At 51.6% G+C, this 19974-nt stretch overlaps 1 protein-coding gene across 1 annotated transcript in view; it reads right to left on the minus strand.

Moving 5' to 3' along the window:
* Positions 1 to 3110: 3110 nt before the first annotated feature.
* The window catches only part of ITGA11 (integrin subunit alpha 11), a 138517-nt gene continuing 121653 nt past the window's right edge, over positions 3111 to 19974 (minus strand). Inside the window, exons 21-30 of the mRNA XM_054451056.2 lie at positions 18805 to 18903; positions 17189 to 17265; positions 15316 to 15405; positions 14309 to 14399; positions 12827 to 12940; positions 12533 to 12619; positions 9136 to 9246; positions 8898 to 8993; positions 5358 to 5471; positions 3111 to 4714 (exon numbers count right to left, since the gene is read on the minus strand). Of these exons, the coding sequence (XP_054307031.2) occupies positions 4643 to 4714; positions 5358 to 5471; positions 8898 to 8993; positions 9136 to 9246; positions 12533 to 12619; positions 12827 to 12940; positions 14309 to 14399; positions 15316 to 15405; positions 17189 to 17265; positions 18805 to 18903 (951 nt within the window). The 3' untranslated portion in view covers positions 3111 to 4642. The remainder of the gene's footprint in view (positions 4715 to 5357; positions 5472 to 8897; positions 8994 to 9135; positions 9247 to 12532; positions 12620 to 12826; positions 12941 to 14308; positions 14400 to 15315; positions 15406 to 17188; positions 17266 to 18804; positions 18904 to 19974) is intronic.

Genomic DNA, 19974 nt, shown 5'->3' on the forward strand with positions numbered 1-19974 from the left:
GGGTGACAGAGCAAGACGCTGTCTCAAAAATAAGAAAGATGGTCTCTGTCCTTGATAAGCTTCTCCAATTAGATGCACCTATTTGAAGTTTGATTTTCTGTATTTCCTCTAATTTTCCAAATAAAAAAATTTTTTGACTCTGGCTTGGGCCACCTTCTGAAAACATTTCAGACACATCACTAAGTTGCTGCACATCTTTTTTAATGCAGTGCCAGGGAGATAATCCAGGAGTTCAAGACCAGCCTAGGCAACATGGCGAGACCCTTTCTCTACAAAAAATACTAAAATTAGCCGAGTGTGGTGTTTGCCTGTAGTCCCAGCTACTTGGGAAGCTGAGGTGGGATCGCTTGAGCCCAGGAGGCAGAGGCTGCAGTGAGCTGTGATGGTGCCGCTGCACTCTAGCCTGGGCAACAGAGTGAGACACTGTCTCAAAACAAACCATGCAAAGCTGATTAGAAAGGGTAAGTCCCTCAAGGATAGTGCCCCTCCTTTAAAAATAACTTTCTGCTTGTACTCTACTTTGGACCTGGTAAGTTTGCTAGGTACGGCTTAGCATACATCTTATTGAAAAGTTTGAGAGTCCAGGTGCAAGGCTTACAATTCCCTCTTCATGCTAAATCAGCAAGGCTCCGTTCCTGTTACAGTTTCAGTTCTGGAACATGCTGTCCTATTTTAGCATGATGTTGAAACTAATAGAATAGACAGTGACACAAAAGCACTCTGCAGATTTTAATGTGGCCAATTAGACCTGGCTGTCCTTTGAGAAGAACCTAGTTGATGTTAATACTAACGTAAAGATAGTTTGGGAGGTTTTTTTTTTGTTTTTTTTTTTTTTCTAATTGTAAGAAGGAGTGCAGAATAAAAGACTGGAACCACATTAGCTGAAGGTAAAAGCAAAGACCGGTGTGGTGTTGAATAAAAACAGGGGACCATTCATACTAATGGCTGTATTTAAGTCACCCAAGGCACATTTGGGTGGTGAGGAGACTGCTTGTTGGTGGTGAGGCATGGGTGCAGTGAGTTGTTATGCCAGGAAAGGAGCACGATTAAGCCAGCGGTCTCCATTACAGGATGCTTGGCATCCTGGGCTTGAAGCCAGGGGACTGACTCAAGTCTAGTGTCTTATTCTCAGACAGTATTGATGCTAAAACCTTTTGAATACTGATGGAGGTAGGAATTTATCTTGTAAAGACCTCTAGGGATGGAAAGGTCCACACTGTCTCCTAGAAGCTCTTCCACATGTCCCTGGGCAGAGCTATTCCATAGTGTCTCCATTGTGTTTGCATTAGTACTTTGCCCTTTCCACCTAGATACCTGTCATGTCAAGAAACATCACCTTCCTTAACAAAAGTAAAACCCAGAAACTCCACTGGGGTTTTTGCTGATTTTCTTTGCTGGCTGCCATCAAGACAGTCCCCAGCACAGTTGAAGGGCATCTAAAGACAGGCCTGACAGTTTAAGAAACTGACATTGAAGATTAGAGAATAGCAGAATATTATAGCTGTAATGTAATATTAAATCCAGATGGCTGTTCTATAAGTTTAATGTGCTTAGAATTACCTCATAGAGCTTGGATCTGTGAAGTCTGAGGAGGAACTTAGGAGTCTGTGGTCTGAGGCAGTCCTGGGACCACTCTTTGAGAAGCGCAGCTCTGCAGAGATCATCTGCTTTATGAGGCACAGTGGGCTTGGGCACAACCCCCTGTTTCTTCATCTTATAGCCTGGATATTCACTTACCTGTTGATTGATTGCAACTCTCAGCCATTAGAGTCATCTGGGGAAGTTGGAAACAAACTTGGCCCCTCTCCCAACCAATGAAATTGGGATCCATAGTGGGTAGGGCCCTTGCAGTGGTCACTTTTAAAGCTCCCAGGTGGTTCAAAGGTGCAGCCAGGATTGAGAAACACTGCGTTAGCATAGACTTTGCTCCCTATAAGATGCATCTTTGTTTGCTTTACCAGGCACTCTTAAGGCTCATCTTGGATATTTATACTTCAGGGTAAATAGATTCAGAAAGGGAGACTTGATAACAAATTGAGAGGCTAAGGGCCTTGATACAACTCTCAGTTTGTCCACCTTTTGACCACTTAGTTGGTCTTGGTGTAGGTCTGGGGAAGGGTGTGAAGGGACCTTGGAGTTCTGGAATAAGGGCTCCTTGCCTCTGACTGAGAGTCCAGAGGTTGCAATTCAGTGACCTTTGGGCTGCATCTGACCAGCAGGTACATTCTGTTTGGCCTGCAGTGTGGTCACAGGTGGCAGTTTTTAAAAATCTGAATGCCAACCTCTAAAAATCAGCTTTTCCATAAGAGCATACTCACAGATCTGATGACATTTGATGTACGACTTGGTGCTAAATCAATGCACTTATGAGTGTGGGTTTATTAATTGTCATTTCGCCAGGTTACCCCATTCATAAGAATGATGATGGAAATGGAATATGATTTAGCAACATTTCCTTCTGATTCTATTAGAAGGCAATGGGTTTTGATACTCAAATTTTAGTTTCACCATTTTCACCTTTTGCTCGGCATCAAGCCCTTCTAAGGCTGTGCTCGAATAACAGAATCTGGCTTGGGAAATAGCAGTCCTGGGTTTAGTTTTGATTTTGCTGAGGGAGCCTAGGGCTCTCTCTGGTTCTGAGTGTCCTCATTTATGCAAAAACAAGATCAAATTATTTCCAAGGTTCTACTTATTGGGATTCCAAGACATGAATGGCACAAGAACAGAATGGAGACGCCTTGGTTGAAGTCAGAGTGTAAGAGGGTTAACAATGAAACTGGCCTGGAGAAGTCTGGGAGGCGTGAGAGGGAAGAGCTGGAACCAAGGGCAGAAGCTACAGTGAAACATTTAGGTCCTAACCATCCACACAGGCCATAGATGGAAGGGTGATCTTGGGAGATGGAGCGCTCCACCACTGGAGACGTCACACGAAGGCCAGGCAGCCACTTGGAGGTAATGTTGTGGGCACCAAATGGTGGATGAGTCCCTTCTGACATGTAGAGGTAGGGGGGAGGAAGCAAGGAACCCCCTCATTCTACTTCCTCTCCTTCAAAGGGGAGTATGGCTCACTGTGATATGCTCTGCCCACAGAATGGGATGTCAGTGCTTGGTTGTTTTTAAACACTGTATTTTTAATTTTTCAAAAATATTTACGACAGTAAAGGTCGTACTATGCACAGGGGGACAGATGCCTTTGATGTGTCCCCCTTTCATTTCTACCTCAAAACAAGGTTAAGGCATAAATTACTCCGCTGGGCACCAGGCACGCCCCTTGTCCTTGGGGCATTATCACTGGTCATACCACTTGTCCTGGGGGCCGGCAGATGAGATATTTGCCACTGAGGCTGCACAGGCTCCGGGAGTCCTTGCACGCTCTTTATTCAGTGCATTCCAGAGGGGACCCCTCAACAGCGCTGGCCCTTCCCTGTGCACTGGTGGACATAAGGGAAGGATGGGAGGGTGTGTGTGTGTGTGTGTGTGTGTGTGTGTGTGTGTGTGTGTGTGTGTGTGTGTGTGTGTGTGTGTGTGTGTAGGGAGGGGGTGATAACAGGGAGGGGAGGCTGTGTGTGTGTGTGTGTGTGTGTGTGTGTGTGTGTGTGTGTGTAGGGAGGGGGTGATAACAGGGAGGGGAGGCTGTGTGTGTGTGTGTGTGTGTGTGTGTGTGTGTGTGTGTGTGTGTGTGTGTGTGTGTGTGTAGGGAGGGGGTGATAACAGGGAGGGGAGGCTCCCTACCCCTACCCCTGCTGCCCAGCTGCAGCCAGGCCAGTGCGTCCATGTCTAGGGGCAGGCTGCAGCAAGAAGACATGTGGGAATGCACAGCCCCAGGGATTGTGTCATCCACATGCTTCCCATGAGGTACCTGGGAACAAAAGTGACCCGGGAGGGTTGGCAGCTGAGAGCAAGGGGCTGCAGCTGGTGGGGGAATGTGTGAGGTGCCGTCAATGTGAATGCACGTGGGTGCAGAGCCTGGCTGCCTCTCATCTCAGGACAGCATCCAGTATCCTGGTCCCACTTGCCTGGCCATCAGTCTCCACATCTCAGAGTCTTTCTTCATCCCTGGCTTGCAGCTGTCACCATCAAGCCCTTGGGCTTGGGTTCATTCTTCGGGAGTCCCAGGGGCCTATCTATGGGGAAGGGAGTGGGTGTGACTTGGGAGCCAATGGAGGGGTGGGATGGGTGAGAGAAAAGGGCAGAATTCAGATCTGTTCTGTCTTGGGTCCTTCTGGAACTAGAGTCCTGGAGTGTACAGATTGGGTTCGTTATTTACAGTCTTCCTCCCTGGGTTTCTCTGGAGGATGGGGATGATTACGAATTCCTAGCACCTTAGTAGCTGGGGCAGCAAATGCCCTCCACAGAGCCTGAGGGAGGCCTTGGCGTGGGCCTGGGTGTGTGTAGGGGTGTCCCTTTAAATCCCTAGGGGTCTGTGTTGAAGGTGTCCCAGTCTCCCAGTAGGGCAGTTCCACTTAAAACCAGCTTGAGTTCCATTCTGGAGGGAGCAGGTGCCATTGCTCAGGAGATGAGGTCAAGTGCAAAGCCAGCTGGCTTACTCTCCACTCCAGCTCGGTGGGGCCACAGGCCTGGGTCTCAACACCACCTGGACTGGTGTCCTGGCCCCCATCAACTCAAACTCTCCTCTGGAGCCTCACTCCAGCACTTTGGGGGTGGGGTCCAGACCAGGCTCCCTCCTGCGCCTGGCACTTTTAAAGAAGCCGAGCTGTGAGGAGGCAAAGGGAGACGTCTCAGAGGAGGACAGGGTGGGCAAGGCCTGCCCCAGCTTTCCCTCCACTACCCTTCCTTGGGACTCCTCCCTCAGGACTTCCTTGAGTACCCCAGCTCATTCTGAGCGCCCCCTCCTCCAGAACTGCCTCTGTGGACTGGAACACAGTGGATGAGACCATGGGCTGCATGCAAGAAGTCATGCTGGTGCCCACCATCTTGCTGTGTGACCAGCCCCAGCCAACATCCCTCTCTGGGCCTCCTTCATCTGTAACAGGAGGAGGCTGAGACCAGGGGTTTGTAACCAGAGCTTCAGAGACAGAGATGGACTTTGGAAAGTTTGTTAACAGCTTGACATTGTGGGAGAAATTTTGTGCAGTTGTTTCTACTTGCTTTTTTTTTTTTTCTCTAATAATAGGAACCTTAGTTTTCATCATGTTCTCAAAGGCACCCACAAACAGGTTAGAGCCATAATCTGAGTGCCCTCTGTTGGCCCTAACCAATGTGTCTGCTATGGCGAGGGGCGGGGTGCCAGCTCCCCTGGAGAGGAGAATGTGGCAGCGGCCATGAAGTTCCAGGGGCTGAAGCCTGGGCCCACCAGCCAGGATGCTGCTCCTTCCCTCCCCTGCCGGGGCCCTCACCTTCCACAGTGCCAGGACCAGCAGGGCCAGCAGTAGGAGGCCCCCCAGGGTGCTTCCTACAATGATCCAGATGGGGACCTGCCAGTCCTCTTGCTTGGAGATCTCAAACACGATCTGCAAGGGGAGGGGGGCCAGGCCAACAGCATTACTCTTCTGGGGCTGGGGTGGCAGTCCAGGAGGGGCAGGAGGGTGGAGACAGCTGGCACCTGGTTGGGGAGCTGCATCCTCTTCCTCAGGGGGATACCAGAGGGATGGGTGGACAGGCCAGCCGAGGCCTCAGGATGACCAGTGCCTGAACAGCCGACACTGGGTTCAGTGGCCCAGGTGATCCTGCCTCCTTGAGACACTTGCTGCCTTTGGCCTCAGGGCCCTGCCACTCCCTGGATCCTCCTCCCACTACATGGGCTACTCCTTCTCCCTTTGCTGCCTCCGCATCGCCTCCCACGCTTCTAAAGGTCAGTGTGTCCCACGGTTCAGTCCTTGCACCTCTTCTTTTTCTAGAGTCACTTCCTGGGTGAACTCAGGGCTGACTTTCCCATGAGTCACAGTAGTCATGATGCCAAGGCCCATAACACTTTTAGGAGCCCATGAAAATGTTTACATTTCTTTTAAAATTAGAGGAAAAAATGGAATAGAATCCAGCTTGGATAACATTTTTTTAATCTTTGTATCAACACGGTTATAAACCATAATTTTAAATACTTTTTTCCTATGGAGGAAGGCGTCCTAAAGGCAAAAGTGGCTAGGGCGTGAAGGTCAGAAAGTAAGCCCAGGCCAGCTCCCTCAGTCCTGTGGCTATCACCGTCTACACGCCGACTGCTCTCACATTTCTGTCTTCCGCCTGGATTCTCCGCTGAATTCCAGGCTCATACCGACTGTCTCCTGGCCTGCCTGGCAACTGTAACAGGCCCCTAACCAAGCTCTTAACACCCCGGCCCCCGAAGCCTGCTCCTTCCAGCTCTTTCTCACCTAAGCAAATGGCAGCACTATCCCTCCACGCTGCTCAGGCCAGAAGCCACATATCCATCACTGACCCTAACTCTCACACCCACACGGAGCCCAGCAGCAAAGTCTGTCCACTCTCCCTTGGAAACACCTGAAATGTGGCCACTCCTCCCACCTCCTGGGCCTCAGCGCCCTCACATCTCCTCTGGAGACTACAGCACTGCCCGACTGCCTCCCCTCTGCACTTTGTTCTCAGCACAGCAGCTAGAGGGATCCTTCTAACCAGGAAGGCCAGGCCTATGCTCTGCTCTGCTCAAGCTCACTCAGAGTGAAAAGTGCAGTCCTGGCCCTGGCCTGCAAGGCCTCCCCTCTCGGGTCCCGCCTGTCTTGCTGACCTCACTTCCTGCTCCCTCTCGCTCTACTCCAGCTTCCGGCCGCCTGGCCTCCAACATGCATGCCGTGGCGTGCCTGCTGCAGGCATTGCTATTCCCTCTGCCTGCAAGGGTTTCCCTCACAGCCACGAGACACTCCTGTCCTCCTCATGGTCTCTGTCTGATGTCACTTTATTGGAGAGGCTTTTCCCAAGTCCCCTGTATAAAACAGCACCGCCTGGCACTCCACCCTTAGACGTGTGCCTTTTTCTGGGTGGCCCTTATCACCAGTTGATAATGTTTATATATATGTTTATTGCCCGCCTAGAATGTCAGCTGTAGGAGAGCGGGGGCTTTGTCTGTTTTGTCCCTGCTCTATCCTCGGAACCTGGAACCGTGCTGGGAATGTAGCAGGAGCTCAGCTAACATGTGGAGTGAATGGACCACCCGCAACAGCAGACAGAGCCCTGCTTTGGCCACTGACTCGCTGTTCAACTTGAGGCAAGTCACTGTCCCTCCTGCCTCATCTCACATGCCTCGGTGTGCATACCTGAGAGACGGCGGTGGGGACAGTGCCTCACAGTATTGTGAGGTCTGTCACCATGTTTGGCACACAGCTGGGGGCCAGCAAATGGCAGGGCCCTTATGTATGCTCTTTCTGTCCCTCAAGGCGGGGACCTGGCTCTGCCTCCCCAGCACTGGCACCTAGCACAGAGCCCAGCATACAGGGGCTTAATTTCAAGGTTGCTGGATTTCTAAAAGAGAAGTGAGGCATGGCCGGGCAGGGTGGCTTACGCCTGTAATCCCAGCACTTTGGGAGGCCAAGGCGGGCGGGTCATGAGGTCAGGAGATTGAGACCATCCTGGCTAACATGGTGAAACCCTGTCTCTACTAAAAAAGAAAAAAAAAATTAGCCAGGCGTGGTGGCGGGTGCCTGTAGTCCCCGCTACCCTGGAGGCTGAGGCAGGAGAATGGTGTGAACCTAGGAGGTGGATCTGGCAGTGAGCCGAGATCCTGCCACCTCACTCTAGCCTGGGTGACAGAGCGAGACTCCGTCTCAGAAAAAAAAAAGAGAAATGAGGCATCCAGAGACTATAAGAGGAATTTTTTTGGGGGGTTGAGTGGGGGTGGAAGAAGGAAAAGACACCCAAAAGACAAGCATCAATGTGAGAAGAAGGGTTCTCTGTGTGTGTGTGTGTGTGTGTGTGCGCGCAGGGTATGGGGGGGTGAGGGGGGTGCCTGTACTACACCTCCCTCTCTTGGATGCCGGGAGCATTGCAGCATCTTTCAAGATTCGGTTCAAACAAACTGTCTCCAGAAAGCTTTCCGGGGACGTCCCTCGCTCTGAACTGCTCCCCCCGGGCCTGTGCTCACCCCCAGATTGCTCTCACCCATTTATTGTCACTGTTTCCCTGTCTGCCTAATTTATCTCTGTTTCCCCTTTGGGGCCCAAGTCGTAGGAGAGACACCCAACAAATGCCAAATGAATGAACAAACAAAAAATCTCCTTAGGTGGATCCTGATACCCCTCTGCCTGGCATCCCCCCGCCCTAGCTGTGATTGGTTTTTGTTGGATTGTTTTATAAGGGATGCTTCCTGACCCCGCCTCTTTGCTCTCCAGCATCTCCCTGGGGTGGTGTTGGGCGCTTACTCCACCTCTGTAATAGGAATGCTTGCCTGGAGCCCAGGCTGACATTTCTAGGGTGTGGCCAGTGGAGGGCAGCAGCGTCCCACGCCTGGCTGCCCTGTCTATTTCCACTGGACTGGGCTTTGGTTGCTTGCTTTCTTTTACAAATTTATTTCTTTTCTTTTTTCTTCCTTTGCCACTTCTTCCAGGAATGGGCTTTTCTTTAAGACCTCACTTCTCATTGGGTCTCACAGAGTCTCACTCCTTTCCTGGACCCCGAATGAAGCCAATGTGATCTGTAACAATCTGCTTTTACCCAACTAACAGAGGCCGATACCGAGGCATCTCCCATCCTTTGGTCTTCACAAATTCAGTTCACACCAGACCTCTGGACCTTCCCTAGTGTTGCTCCTGAGGCCCATTTGTCTTGCTTTTTTCCCTCTTCTCAGCGGCCACCCTAACAGCTCACAGGTCTGCCTGATTCTCTCCTGCTGGGACATGTAGCCAGGGGTTGTAGGAAAACTCTATAGAGCACGGCCAACCCTTTCCCAAGCTGTCCGGCCTAAGCCCAGTTCTGCAGGGCTCCCAGGGGCTCACCTGGCGGCTGGGATCCTCCTCACGGAAGATGAAGGGGCTGTGGAACTGCCTCTGCAAGGCTGCGTTGACCATGATTTTCATGGATTTGTACTTGAGCTGTGCAATCAGAGGGCTCCTCAGAAGCTGGCCTGGAAGCTTTTCTTCCCGTCCCCTCCCCAGGCAGCCCCAGGTGGAAGACATCCCAACAGCCACCCCCTTTCCCTTCTTCCTTCCAGCCCAGCCCAGGGGCTCTACTTACTGCTTTTAGGGACCTCAACCACAGGTTCCCCAGTAGATGGAAATTGATTTCCTGGTTGGGGACCAGCCGTATATTGCAGTTGATGGAGACGACATCAGAGTTGCTGTGATTCTGAAAGAGAAGATGGGTCTCAGGGCTGAGCTGCTGGGCTAGGGGAGCAGGGGGCAGCAACACTGCTTGAACGACTGGGACTCTGCTCCTGGGGGCAGGGGCAGAGGACAGGGGACAAGGAGAAAGTTGGGAGTGGGGGACATGTGCATTGCGTCTGCCAGGGGATGACTGAAGGACAAATGAAGGATGGTATATCTGATGCTCCACTTGAAGCTGTACATTGTGACCGGCCTGGATATATTCCAGGGACAGAACTTTGGTTCAACATTAGGGAATCTATAAATGTTTCCTATCACTATATAAACACATTAAGATAAAAAATTCTATGATCGCTGCAACAGATGCAGAAAAAGTATTTTAGGAAGTCCAACTTCTGTTCATGATAAAAACTCCCAGGGAACTTCCTGAATCAGATAAAAGGGGTCTTCATAAAGTTCATGGAAAATGTGTATTATGGAAAAACTATGCATGGATTCCAAAACTTTTTTTGCACCAAAATAAACTCGTATTAACTTGTTGTAACCTATATGAACAGGATCTAGTTTGAGGCACTAAGAAAGATAAGACATCAGTTTGAAAAGAGCCCCTATCAGAGCAACATGAATTCTGCTAAAATTGAAGCAAAAACAAACTTCAAATTTATGGCGAAACTTGAGTGGAAGAACAGTGAAATCACTGATGCTTTATAAAAAGTTGATGGGGATGATATCACAAAGAAATCAGCAGTTTGCAAATGGATAATTTGTTTTAAGAAGGAACTAGAGGGCTGGGCGTGGTGGCTCACGCCTGTAATCCCAGCACTTTGGGAGGCCGAGGCAGGTGGATCACAAGGTCAGGAGATCAAGACCATCCTGGCTAGCACAGTGAAACCCCGTCTCTACTGAAAAAATAAAAAAAGTTAGCCAGATGTGGTGGCACGTGCCTGTAGTCCCAACTACTTGGGAGGCTGAGGCAGGAGAATCACTTGAGCCTGGGAGGCGGAGGTCGCAGTGAGCCGAGATCGTGCCACTGCACCCCAGCTGGGTGACCGAGCAAGACTCTGTCTCAAAAGAAAAGAAAAGAAAAGAAAAGAAAAGAAAAGAAAAGAAAAGAATAGAAGGGATTAGAGGACACTGAAGATGGAGCTTGCAGCAGCAGATCATTCATACCAATTTGTGAGGAAAAAAATAATCTTGTTCAGGCCCTCATTGAAGAAGCCTGACAATTAACAGCAGAACCATTAGCCAACACTATAGACAGCTCAGTTGGCTTAGTTTACATCATTTTGATTGAAAAATTAAAGTTGAGCAAAATTTCCACTTGACGGGTGCCCAATCTGTTGCACTCAGATCAGCTGCAGAAAAGAGCAGAACTTTCAATGGAAATTTTAAACAAGTGACATCAAGATTCTGAAGCATTTCTTCAAATAATTATAACGGATAAAAGATGGCTTTGCCAGTATCATCCTGAAGACAAAGCACAAAAAAAGCAATGGCTACCAAGAGGTGGATGTGGTCCAGTCAAAGCAAACGCAGATCAGTCAAGAGCAAAGGTTGTGGCAACAATTTTTCGGAATGCTCAGAACATTTTGCTTGTTGACTTTCTGGAGGGCCAAAGAATGAGAACATCTGGTTATTATGACAGTGTTGTGAGAAAGTTAATCAAAGCTTTAGCAGAAAAATGGCTGGGAAAATGTCACCAGAGACTCCTTCTCCGCAATGACAATGCTCCTGCTTGCTCCTCTCAAAGGGATTTCAAAAAGTTTGTGGAAAAATGGAATTAAAAGATAAAAATTAAAAATTAAATTTTACTTCTCAACATAAGCTCCATCAAGTTCAAGACACTTTTGTAAGCAATGATACCAACCATGTAGTCCATTCTTAAATAACTAAGAGTCCTGGGAATTTAACCACGTCAATACAGTCCTTTTTTTTTTTGACAGTCTTGCTCTGTTGCCCAGGCTGGAGTACAGTGGCGAGATCTTGGCTCACTGCAACATCTGCCTCCCAGGTTCAAGAGATTTCTCTTGCCTCAGCCTCCAGAGTAGCTGGGACTACAGATGCCCGCCACCACACCCAGCTAATTTTTGTATGTTTAGTAGAGATGGCATTTCACTATGCTGGCCAGGCTGGTCTTGAGCTCCTGACCTCGAGCTCCTGAACTCATGATCTACCCGCCTCAGCCTCCCAAAGTGCTGGGATTACAGGCATGAGCCACTGTGCACGGCCTAATGCGGTGTTGTTTACATTATTAGCTGAGGAAAAATGGTTGCCCTTTAAAGATTTTTTTTAAGATTGGCAAACCAAAAGAAGTTAGAAGGAACCAAATCAGGACTGGAAGGCGGACGGCTAATGATTTTGAAATCCCCTCATGTGTGAAGCCTATAGCAATGATCATATTTAACAATCAAAATAAAAATAAATTCCTTTAAGTAATCATGATTAAGGTAATCCTGATGATTCTGTCATCGTCATATCTATTTACCATTGCCCTGGAGGTCTTAGCTAGAGTAATACCTCAAGACCATTTATAATATAAGGATTAAGTGGAGAAACTAACGTTGGTGGGAAACCCAAACAAATCTTCAAACAATTAGAATTTATTAGGTGAAAGTTACTAGTGTTGCTGCCTTGCTGCCCACCCCAACCCCAACCCAGCCTAAATCTTTGGCAAAGCACACTACCCTCAATATGTGCTTTGTGGGAGGCACTTGTTTTGGGGAAGTAAAACTAAAACAGCAAAGATTGTTGTCTGGGTGAAGAACAGTGGAAGCAGGGTGAGAAACTGGTATCTGGAGGCAGAGGCAACCCTGAGAATGCAAACTGGAAATGAGCAGGTGTTTTGGGAGGGCTCTGGAAATTGAAGCTGATCTGCGTTCCGTCTTTAGGGCAGGAGGCCCCAGCTGACGCGGCCAAATGTCTCCAATACGAGCCATGTGTGTGTTCTGGTGTTCTGGCTGCATCTGTTTTCTTCCCCTTCTCTCTGCTTCTCTGTATCCTACTGGCCTGCTTGGCCCAGGTGCAAGTCCACTCTCCCCACCCCTTTCTGCTCGTTTGCCCGGCACACCACAGGCTGTGACCTGGGCTTCTCAGACACTCGCTCTGTGTGTTTGCCCCACTCCCTGTGAGATGGGGGACTCACACAGGCCAAGAAGTCTTTTCCTCCTCCAGTTTCTTCTTGGTTTGGGGCTGGGTACATATAGGTGCTCAGTAAGCTCTTATTGACAAGCTATTGGATCGGGAGGGAAATGGCCCGCGGAGTGCCTCTAACCCCAACCACTGTGGCTCTCGGTCTGGGGGACACTCACCAGCTGTGGAGCACGACTCAAGTCTTCCTCCATTGGGGTGGGCCGGTACTCAGTGCTGTTGCCCCAGATGTTACAGGACGTGTTCGCCTACATAAAGGACACAGACACACACACAGCCTCACAACCAGCTCTGGCAGACGCAGACGCAGGCTCCCAGAGACGTTTCTTTTCTCCTCCTCTAGCCCTGGTCCTGGGAGAAGGGAGCTGGGGTCTGGGAATCTGGGGACACACGTAGGGGGAGTGTCTGTCTCCTTCTGGTCCCCTCCCCTAGCCGGCTCCCAAGGCCATCGGTACCTGGTCGGTGAGGAAGTCCCTCAGCTTCAGTAGGCGGTTGCCGCTCCTGGTGGCGATGGGAATGGTGATCTTCATCATCATCCCGTGGATGGGGAACAAGCCCAAGTTCTGGATCTGTGGCCAGAGACGGAGAGGTGTCAGTACAGTCAGTTGAGGGGGGCGGAAAACAAGGTCCACAGGGGCCAACCAGCCCCTGGGGGTGGCAATTCCCCCACCAGGCCTGGGAAAAAGGCCCACTCAAGGACCCTGGTGTTTTTGCCATGGAAGCTCCTAAGATCTGTCAAATTGTGGCCGGGGACTGCCCGGACGAGGGCAAGAAAGCCCTGAGAGGGGATGGGTGGCTGGAAGCTGAAGACAAGTCAGTGGGGATCCTGAGGCCGGAGAGCAGGGGCCACCTGCATTTTCAACTCTTCTTGCCTGGGGTGGGGATTTTGTTGAGGCCAGGGGTGAAGATGGTGACAGCAATGAATGCATCATGAGAGGGAATCATTAATTAACAATTAATTTAATTAATTAAACTCGCTATTTATTACTAAATAATGAGTGCATGATTGTTCACATTCTAGCAGTGCCACATTCAGTGCCAGGGCAGCAGTGATGCTAAGCTGGGCTTTGGAACCAGAAAGACCAGGAATCTAATCCTGGGCCCACCACCACCTATGAGCTGTGTGACCCTGGGCAGCTTATTAGGCCTCTCTTGAATAAGCCATGCAGGGCTCAACGTGTCTGAAGTCCAGTATCCAGCTGTCAGCTTGCCCTCAGCTTTCACACAGCCTAAGAGAAGTTGATGAACTTATAGCTGTTTAGGGTTGAGGGAGCTATCAGGGCCCACTATAGCAGAGGCTGCCGAATTGCCTCCTAACTCTTGTTCTCCCACTTTCCTTAGTGGCAGAACTGAGACAAAATGCCACATTTCCCAGCCTCCCTTATGGCTCAATCACAACATTCTGGATAAAGAGAGGTCACTGGAAGAGTGAGGAACTGCCAGGGAGGTCCCTTAATAAGGAGGGAGCATGCTCTTCTCCCCTTCCTCCTTCCTGCTGCCTGGAATGAGAACGTGATGGCTGGAGCTGCAGCCATCTTGTACTGTGAGGTGAACTGGAGGCTGGTAAGTTCATGCGGAGGATGGTGGAATAGAAGACCCACTCCTGAATGACTTTGTGAAGCTGCCAACTCTGGACTTCTTTTATGGGAGAGAGTAAACCCTAGTGTGTTTAAACCACTGTTCAAAAAACATTTAAGAATTTTAGGCAACCACACCCTATCTTCACCCATACATCCCCCACTGCAGTCCAGTTGTTTTTCAAAAGAAGACTGAAAGGCCCGAGAGGAGAAGTGACTTGCCTAAAGTCGCACAGTGGGTGGGTGGCAGGGTTGAGGCTGGAATCCGGGCACTAGTGATGATTCCACATTCCTCCCCTCTAGGATGGGGGTGCTCAGATCCCGTCCTTCACCCTCAACCCGGCTCCCCTCCAGCCTCACCCTGAAGATGCAGCTGAAGGGAGGCCCGATACCATCATATCTCTCCAGCGAGCTGTTGGGCTTGACCTCGTAGTGGCTCAGGCTGCTGCTCCTGCAGAGACAGAGGACAGGGCTGTCGTGAGCTCAGTCAGTGCTGGCTGGATGGACAGATGAATGAAAGAGGGAGAGGGCATGTGCCGGCCTCCTCCGGGCCACAAAAAACAGGTTCCCTCTTGTGTCGGTTGGGAGTGAGTGTCATGTTGGAAGGATTCTGAGCCTTCACAGGAATCAGCGCTGCCATGGGTGAGCAATGTCTGCCTCCTGAGTGGGTGGGCGTGAGTCAGAAGAGCCAGTTATCTCATCCCTGCCCCAGCGTCTCTGCCTAGGGGTGTAGCTGCTTTTCAGAGTGACCATGCCACTGTGCTCCCTTCCACCCTCTAGGGATGGCTGGTGTGGGAGGGCCTGAGCTTCCTCTCCGTATCTGCGGTTCTGTCCTGACTTCTCCATCTGCCCGTGAGCTCTCAGAGGACAGGGGCTGTTTCCTCCGTCAGATTGGGGGCCAGTAGCATGCCAAGGGGGTGGGGGTGGGAGCAGTCTGTCCTTTGGGGAAGAGTCTTTTCCCACTGACATTGTTTAGATGTGCTGGTATAAGATGATAATGAAAAGCAGATTGACTTATGATAGATATTATTACTGTTTTTAAATTGTCTACAGACCATACAGCCACTTGTCGCCTATGCCAGGGGTGGATGCCTCCCACTGCCCCCACCCTCCCTTCTTGCCCCTGCTGGGAGCTCCCCAGGGCCGGGCCTGTGTCTCCTCCTTCCTCTAATTTGATATCCCCTCCCCACATTGGATGGGGGGCTGCACTCTCTGACCCATCAGGGACACTCTTGGCTCCATCCATAGTCCCTTAGTGCTGGGGTCTGGCCCTATTAGGGCCCATCAGAGGGTGCCCCCCGCCTTAGGCCTCCCTCCTCCCACTCCCCTTGCCTTTCCTCTCCTGGGGCACCTGGAGCCCGGCCCACCTGGTGAAGAGGACGTCAGCCTCGTATTTGAGGTGGAAGCGTAGGGGGGCCACGTTGTCTTCCTTGGTGCTGTCCCGCTCGTTACTGTCACTGCAAGGAGAGCCAGGCAGCAAGGTCAGGAAGGGGCTCAGCCAGCACAGGCAGCGGGAAGGGTCTGAGGCAGACTGTGGATGGAGCACGCTGGCTTAGCTGGGGCTGATGGGCACCAGACAGGCCAGACAGGGAACCTGAGGCGTCTCCTAGGAGAGGAAGGGCCAGAAGCGGGCATGGATGACACCGGCTCTACCTGCTGCCCCTTTAGGTGGAGTCAGGGGAGGGCTCTGGGCTGGGGCTGGGAGGCCTGTGCCTGGCCTGGCACAGACTGGACCCCAGCCTGTTTGCCTCCCTCACCCAGCCGCCCCGTCTGTCAGGCGGGCCAATCCTGCTGCCTGCCGGACTCTCAGGGGCTGTGGGAGACGACACCTGTGGCAAAGGCTGTGCCCACGGAGGAGGGATGGTGAGGAATTCACAGTAGAGTCATTCATTTATCCCTGGACTGACCAGGGGCAGCTCCTACAGGGCGGCCAGGGGCACTCTGCTGCCACGAGAAGGCTGGGAGTGAAATTCAGAGACATCTTTGGGGGGATTCTGTCCAGTGTGCCTCCCTTTATATCTGAGCACCATGAACTACCGGGGCAAATCATTTTCGACATAAAAATGTACAATTCTTTCTTGTTACATAGACTGAGTTTGATTCCCTTTGGAAGCCTTACCCCAGGATAGGGGTTTGGTTAGAAAAGGGAGACCCGACACACACAGAGATGTGCCCCCAGAGTCCCCTCCTACACACACCTAATTCTCAGACACCCCCCACAGGTGTGCCAGAGACACTGCTCTGCAAGTGCACTCATTTCTCCTGTGAAGACGAGACTGGGCTTTCTAAGAGCAGGGCAGAGAGCAAGGGAGGCCTCGCCAAGTTTGCCACGTGGTGTGTGAGAATTCTACCAGGACGCACAATTCATTTAACTGTAGCTGGGATGCGAGCACATGTTGGGTATGAGTCCCCAGCACTTCTGTGACCTCTGACCTGCACGTGTGTGTGTGCTGGAATGTTAGTGTTCAGTTTGCCTGAGGTATTTATTTCTTAGCTAAGGATTTTTGCCATTTATAAGGCTCCAGAGTGGACACAATCCCTCTGTCCTTCCCCACACAGAGGTAATTCTGCAAAAAAGAGAAGTGTATTTACTACTGACACAAAGTGATTCATGGTGTCAACATATAGCAAGCTACCTCCAAGAGGCCTGGGAGACAGACAGACAGACAGGAAGACCCACACAGAGTAAGAAAAGGCCTCTTAAAAATGGAAAAAGGGGAGAGAGGTGACTAGGACAGGAAGAGCCCTGGATGGGGAATAGGACGAGTAGTGTTCAGCTTCCAGCTGCACAATTTACTGCTGTGTGTCCTTGGGAAATTCACTCACCCTCTCTGAGCCTCTCTTTTCTTAACTTGGAAGATGGTGTGGGGAATAACCCCTGCTTTGATGATCTTAAGCGGCCTCTGTGAGGACTGAGATTTTTGCCTGTACAGTGCTTTATAACCATGGGGTTTGTGAATTACTGCTGTATACAGGGCTGTCTAAAAGTAAAGGGCTGACATTATTATTTGTCATCCAAAGAATGAAGAGTGGTGGCAACTCAGGGGGCAGCAGGTTGGCCCACACCCGCAACGGACACTGGCCCACCTCCCCACCCTGTTCCCTCCACTCAAGGTTGGGGCAGTGAGGGACAGGGCATGGGGCGGTGGACTCAGTGTCAGGAGGAGCAGTTGCTAGCAGCCAGAGAGCTGGGCCCCGGAATAGCAAGCTTGGGGGAGAAGAAGCAGGCATGGCCCTGACCTGCCTGCAGCGAGCTCGATCTCCAGGTGGTGTAGGAAGATGGATTTGCTGAACTCAAAATCAAGACGGAAAGCCACCTGCAAGGAAGCGGTCGCATGTCTGGGCATTGCCGGGACCAGCCCCACCCACTCCCCACAGCCCACTCCCCACAGCCCCCTGCTGGCTTGGGGAGGGGGAGCTTGCTGGGGGTTGGGGAGCTGCTGGCTGGGAACAGGCTGGGAAAGGGAGGACCAGGTGCTACAGAACATGAGCTGAGCTTCAGGGCTGCTGTGGGGACACAGCCAAAGACAACAGCTCCCACAATGGGGTTTCTCGGGGCTGAGCCAGCCCCCCTCCCTCTTCCTCTTCTTTTGTTTTTAGCAAAAGGCAACCAGAAAGCAGCAAGTCTGCTCCAGACTCTGTCTGCAGGATTTTTAGGGTAGGGGGCCTTGATGGCAGGAAGGGCCGATGGCCATCGCCATGCACCACAGGATGTGGGGGCCAGAAACGTTTGTTGGACCGCCTCGTCCACCTCTTCTTTGCGTGTGGCAGGGAGGAGATGGCCCGGAGAGGGATGAGGGCCAGTGGCCACCCAGCAGGCCAACAAGGCATCCGCCCCTTGTCTGGCAGCGCTCCTGCCACACTGCTGACCTGGGCCCTGATGCTCCCCTTGCCCTTCGCCCCACGGTAGGGAAACATGCAACCCTCCTCGCTTCCTCCCTGCCCCACCTGGGGGCATTACTGAGGCTTTGCACAGACCTCTGATGCTCTCCCTGGTCTCACCCTCACAAGGTTTCCCAGGAGACCTCAGCGGCCCCTTCTCTGCAGGAGTGGCTGGGCGTGGGTGGGGAAGCCTGGGCTGTGTCCTGCTCCATCCCGACTCCAGAGCTCTTGGGTTTGTCGGTGCCTCAACCCAGAAACTACACCTTCTACTTATATCTCACCGGGGAGGTGCTTTGCTAAGGAGCCCTCATCCCCGCTCCCATTTCTTTCTCTTTCCCCAGCTGTGCAGACCCTGCTCCTGGGAGCACTGCTGCTGCCTAGCTGGCTCCTGCCACAGCTCCTCTCTGATTCCCAAGTCCAAGCAGCTTGGCCTCAATTAGATCTTCTCCTGCTCCAGAACCTTCTATGGCTGCCCACTGCCCAGGGCTGATGTCCAAACACTCCCTGCAATCTGGCGTCTCCCTCCCTTTCCCAGCTACTTTGCTTCTCCCTTCCCATACCCACCCTCTATTCACATGGGTTTTTAAGCACAGTTGGGTGGTAGGTGCTCACGAAATGGTAGTTTCTCTCCCCATCCCTCCTCATACACGGCACAGTGGCAGAGGCCACAAATTTGAAAAACTTGTGAGGCTGCCGAACAGCGGGACTGGCTAGGGGCAGGTGGCAGACTAGTGGCTGGGAGTGGTAGGAATTCTCTCTGAGTTAAAGGATGGGCTGCTAGCCTGGGGATGGCTGGCTAATTTGGTCACTTGAATGTCATTTCATGGGAGAAAAGACAAATAAAAGCCACCTCAGGCCTCCCATCCCTCCCTGGTCTTCTGTGTTCATTCCTGTTGCTCTTGCCGCCCTCCCCAAACTCCCTGTGCCCCCCAGCTCCTACCCTGACCCTCCCCCACACTGTCCCCAGTCTCAACCTTGGCCTTGGCACGCAAAAAGGGGTAGCTGACGTTGCAGACTTTCTTCTGGAGCCTCCTCTCCTCGTTCACACACTCGATGCTACCGTCTGAGTCCTCCTGGAGGTGGGTGGCAGACATTATGGCAGCAGTTAGGTGGGGCCTGGGACCAGGTCTGGAGGATCCCTCACCCCCAGCCTGCACCCCACTCTGCAGGGGCCGCCTCAGCCTCTGATACCCATATGGAAGCCTGGACCACAGCCCTTCTGATGTCTGAGGCCCCAGAGGCCAGGGTGTGGCTTGGTTCCTGGTACTTGGCATGACACGGGGCGGGACACACCCAGAGGCTGTCGGGCGGTGGGGAGAATGGCAGGGGCTCATGTATGCGTCTCATTTTGCTCATCTGTTAAATGGGGATGACAGTAACTATCTCACCTAGTTGTTATGAGGATTACATGACGCGATGCACATAAATGCAGCGCCTATCCCATGCCCTGCCTATTGTCATCACTGGTATGTGGCAGCTACTGTTATGATGATTATTTGTCCCTGCTGTGTTCTCTGCACTGTTGGGCATTACCTGGGCACATGGCTGTGCATGTCTCTGGGCACGCATGCACCCGTGTGGATGTGAGCATGTGTCTGTGGAGACTCTGTGTATGTCTGCGTGTCAGTGCACGTGTGTGCATGTACCTGCTGCATGCACACGGAGCATGTGTGTTTCCCTGGACGAATATGTAGGCCACTGCGTTTTTGCATGTGTGTGCAAAAAGTGTGTGATCAGACTAACACATCTGCATTTGGCTGAGAGGGGTGCTTTCTCTACTAGAGTTCCCCTTGGCTGGATGTTGGGGAGAGAGAAGAGAGGAATGCCGACCTTGCAGCCATGAGCGTTTCCTGGGTTGGGGATGGGTGGCGACACCTGTGAAGGAGGCAGGCTCCAGGCTAGCTCTGCACCCCACCTGCTGTGTACAGGGACACAGCACTTCACAGAACATGTCTCCCGCTTCTCTTTACCTCCACTTATTTCCAAAAGCTCTTCTGAGCCACAGAAACTATCTCCATGATTCCCTCCCCAGGGTTAGGAGCAGGCATGAGACTGGCCTTGTGAAGTCTGGGCCAGGGGAGCAGGGAAAGGCGGATGCTGGTGTGGGGCTTGATTCCCTCCGTATACCTGAAATCCAGACAGAC

The sequence above is a fragment of the Pongo pygmaeus genome, chromosome 16, assembly GCF_028885625.2.
Source record: "Pongo pygmaeus isolate AG05252 chromosome 16, NHGRI_mPonPyg2-v2.0_pri, whole genome shotgun sequence".
Classification (NCBI taxonomy): Eukaryota; Metazoa; Chordata; class Mammalia; order Primates; family Hominidae; genus Pongo; species Pongo pygmaeus.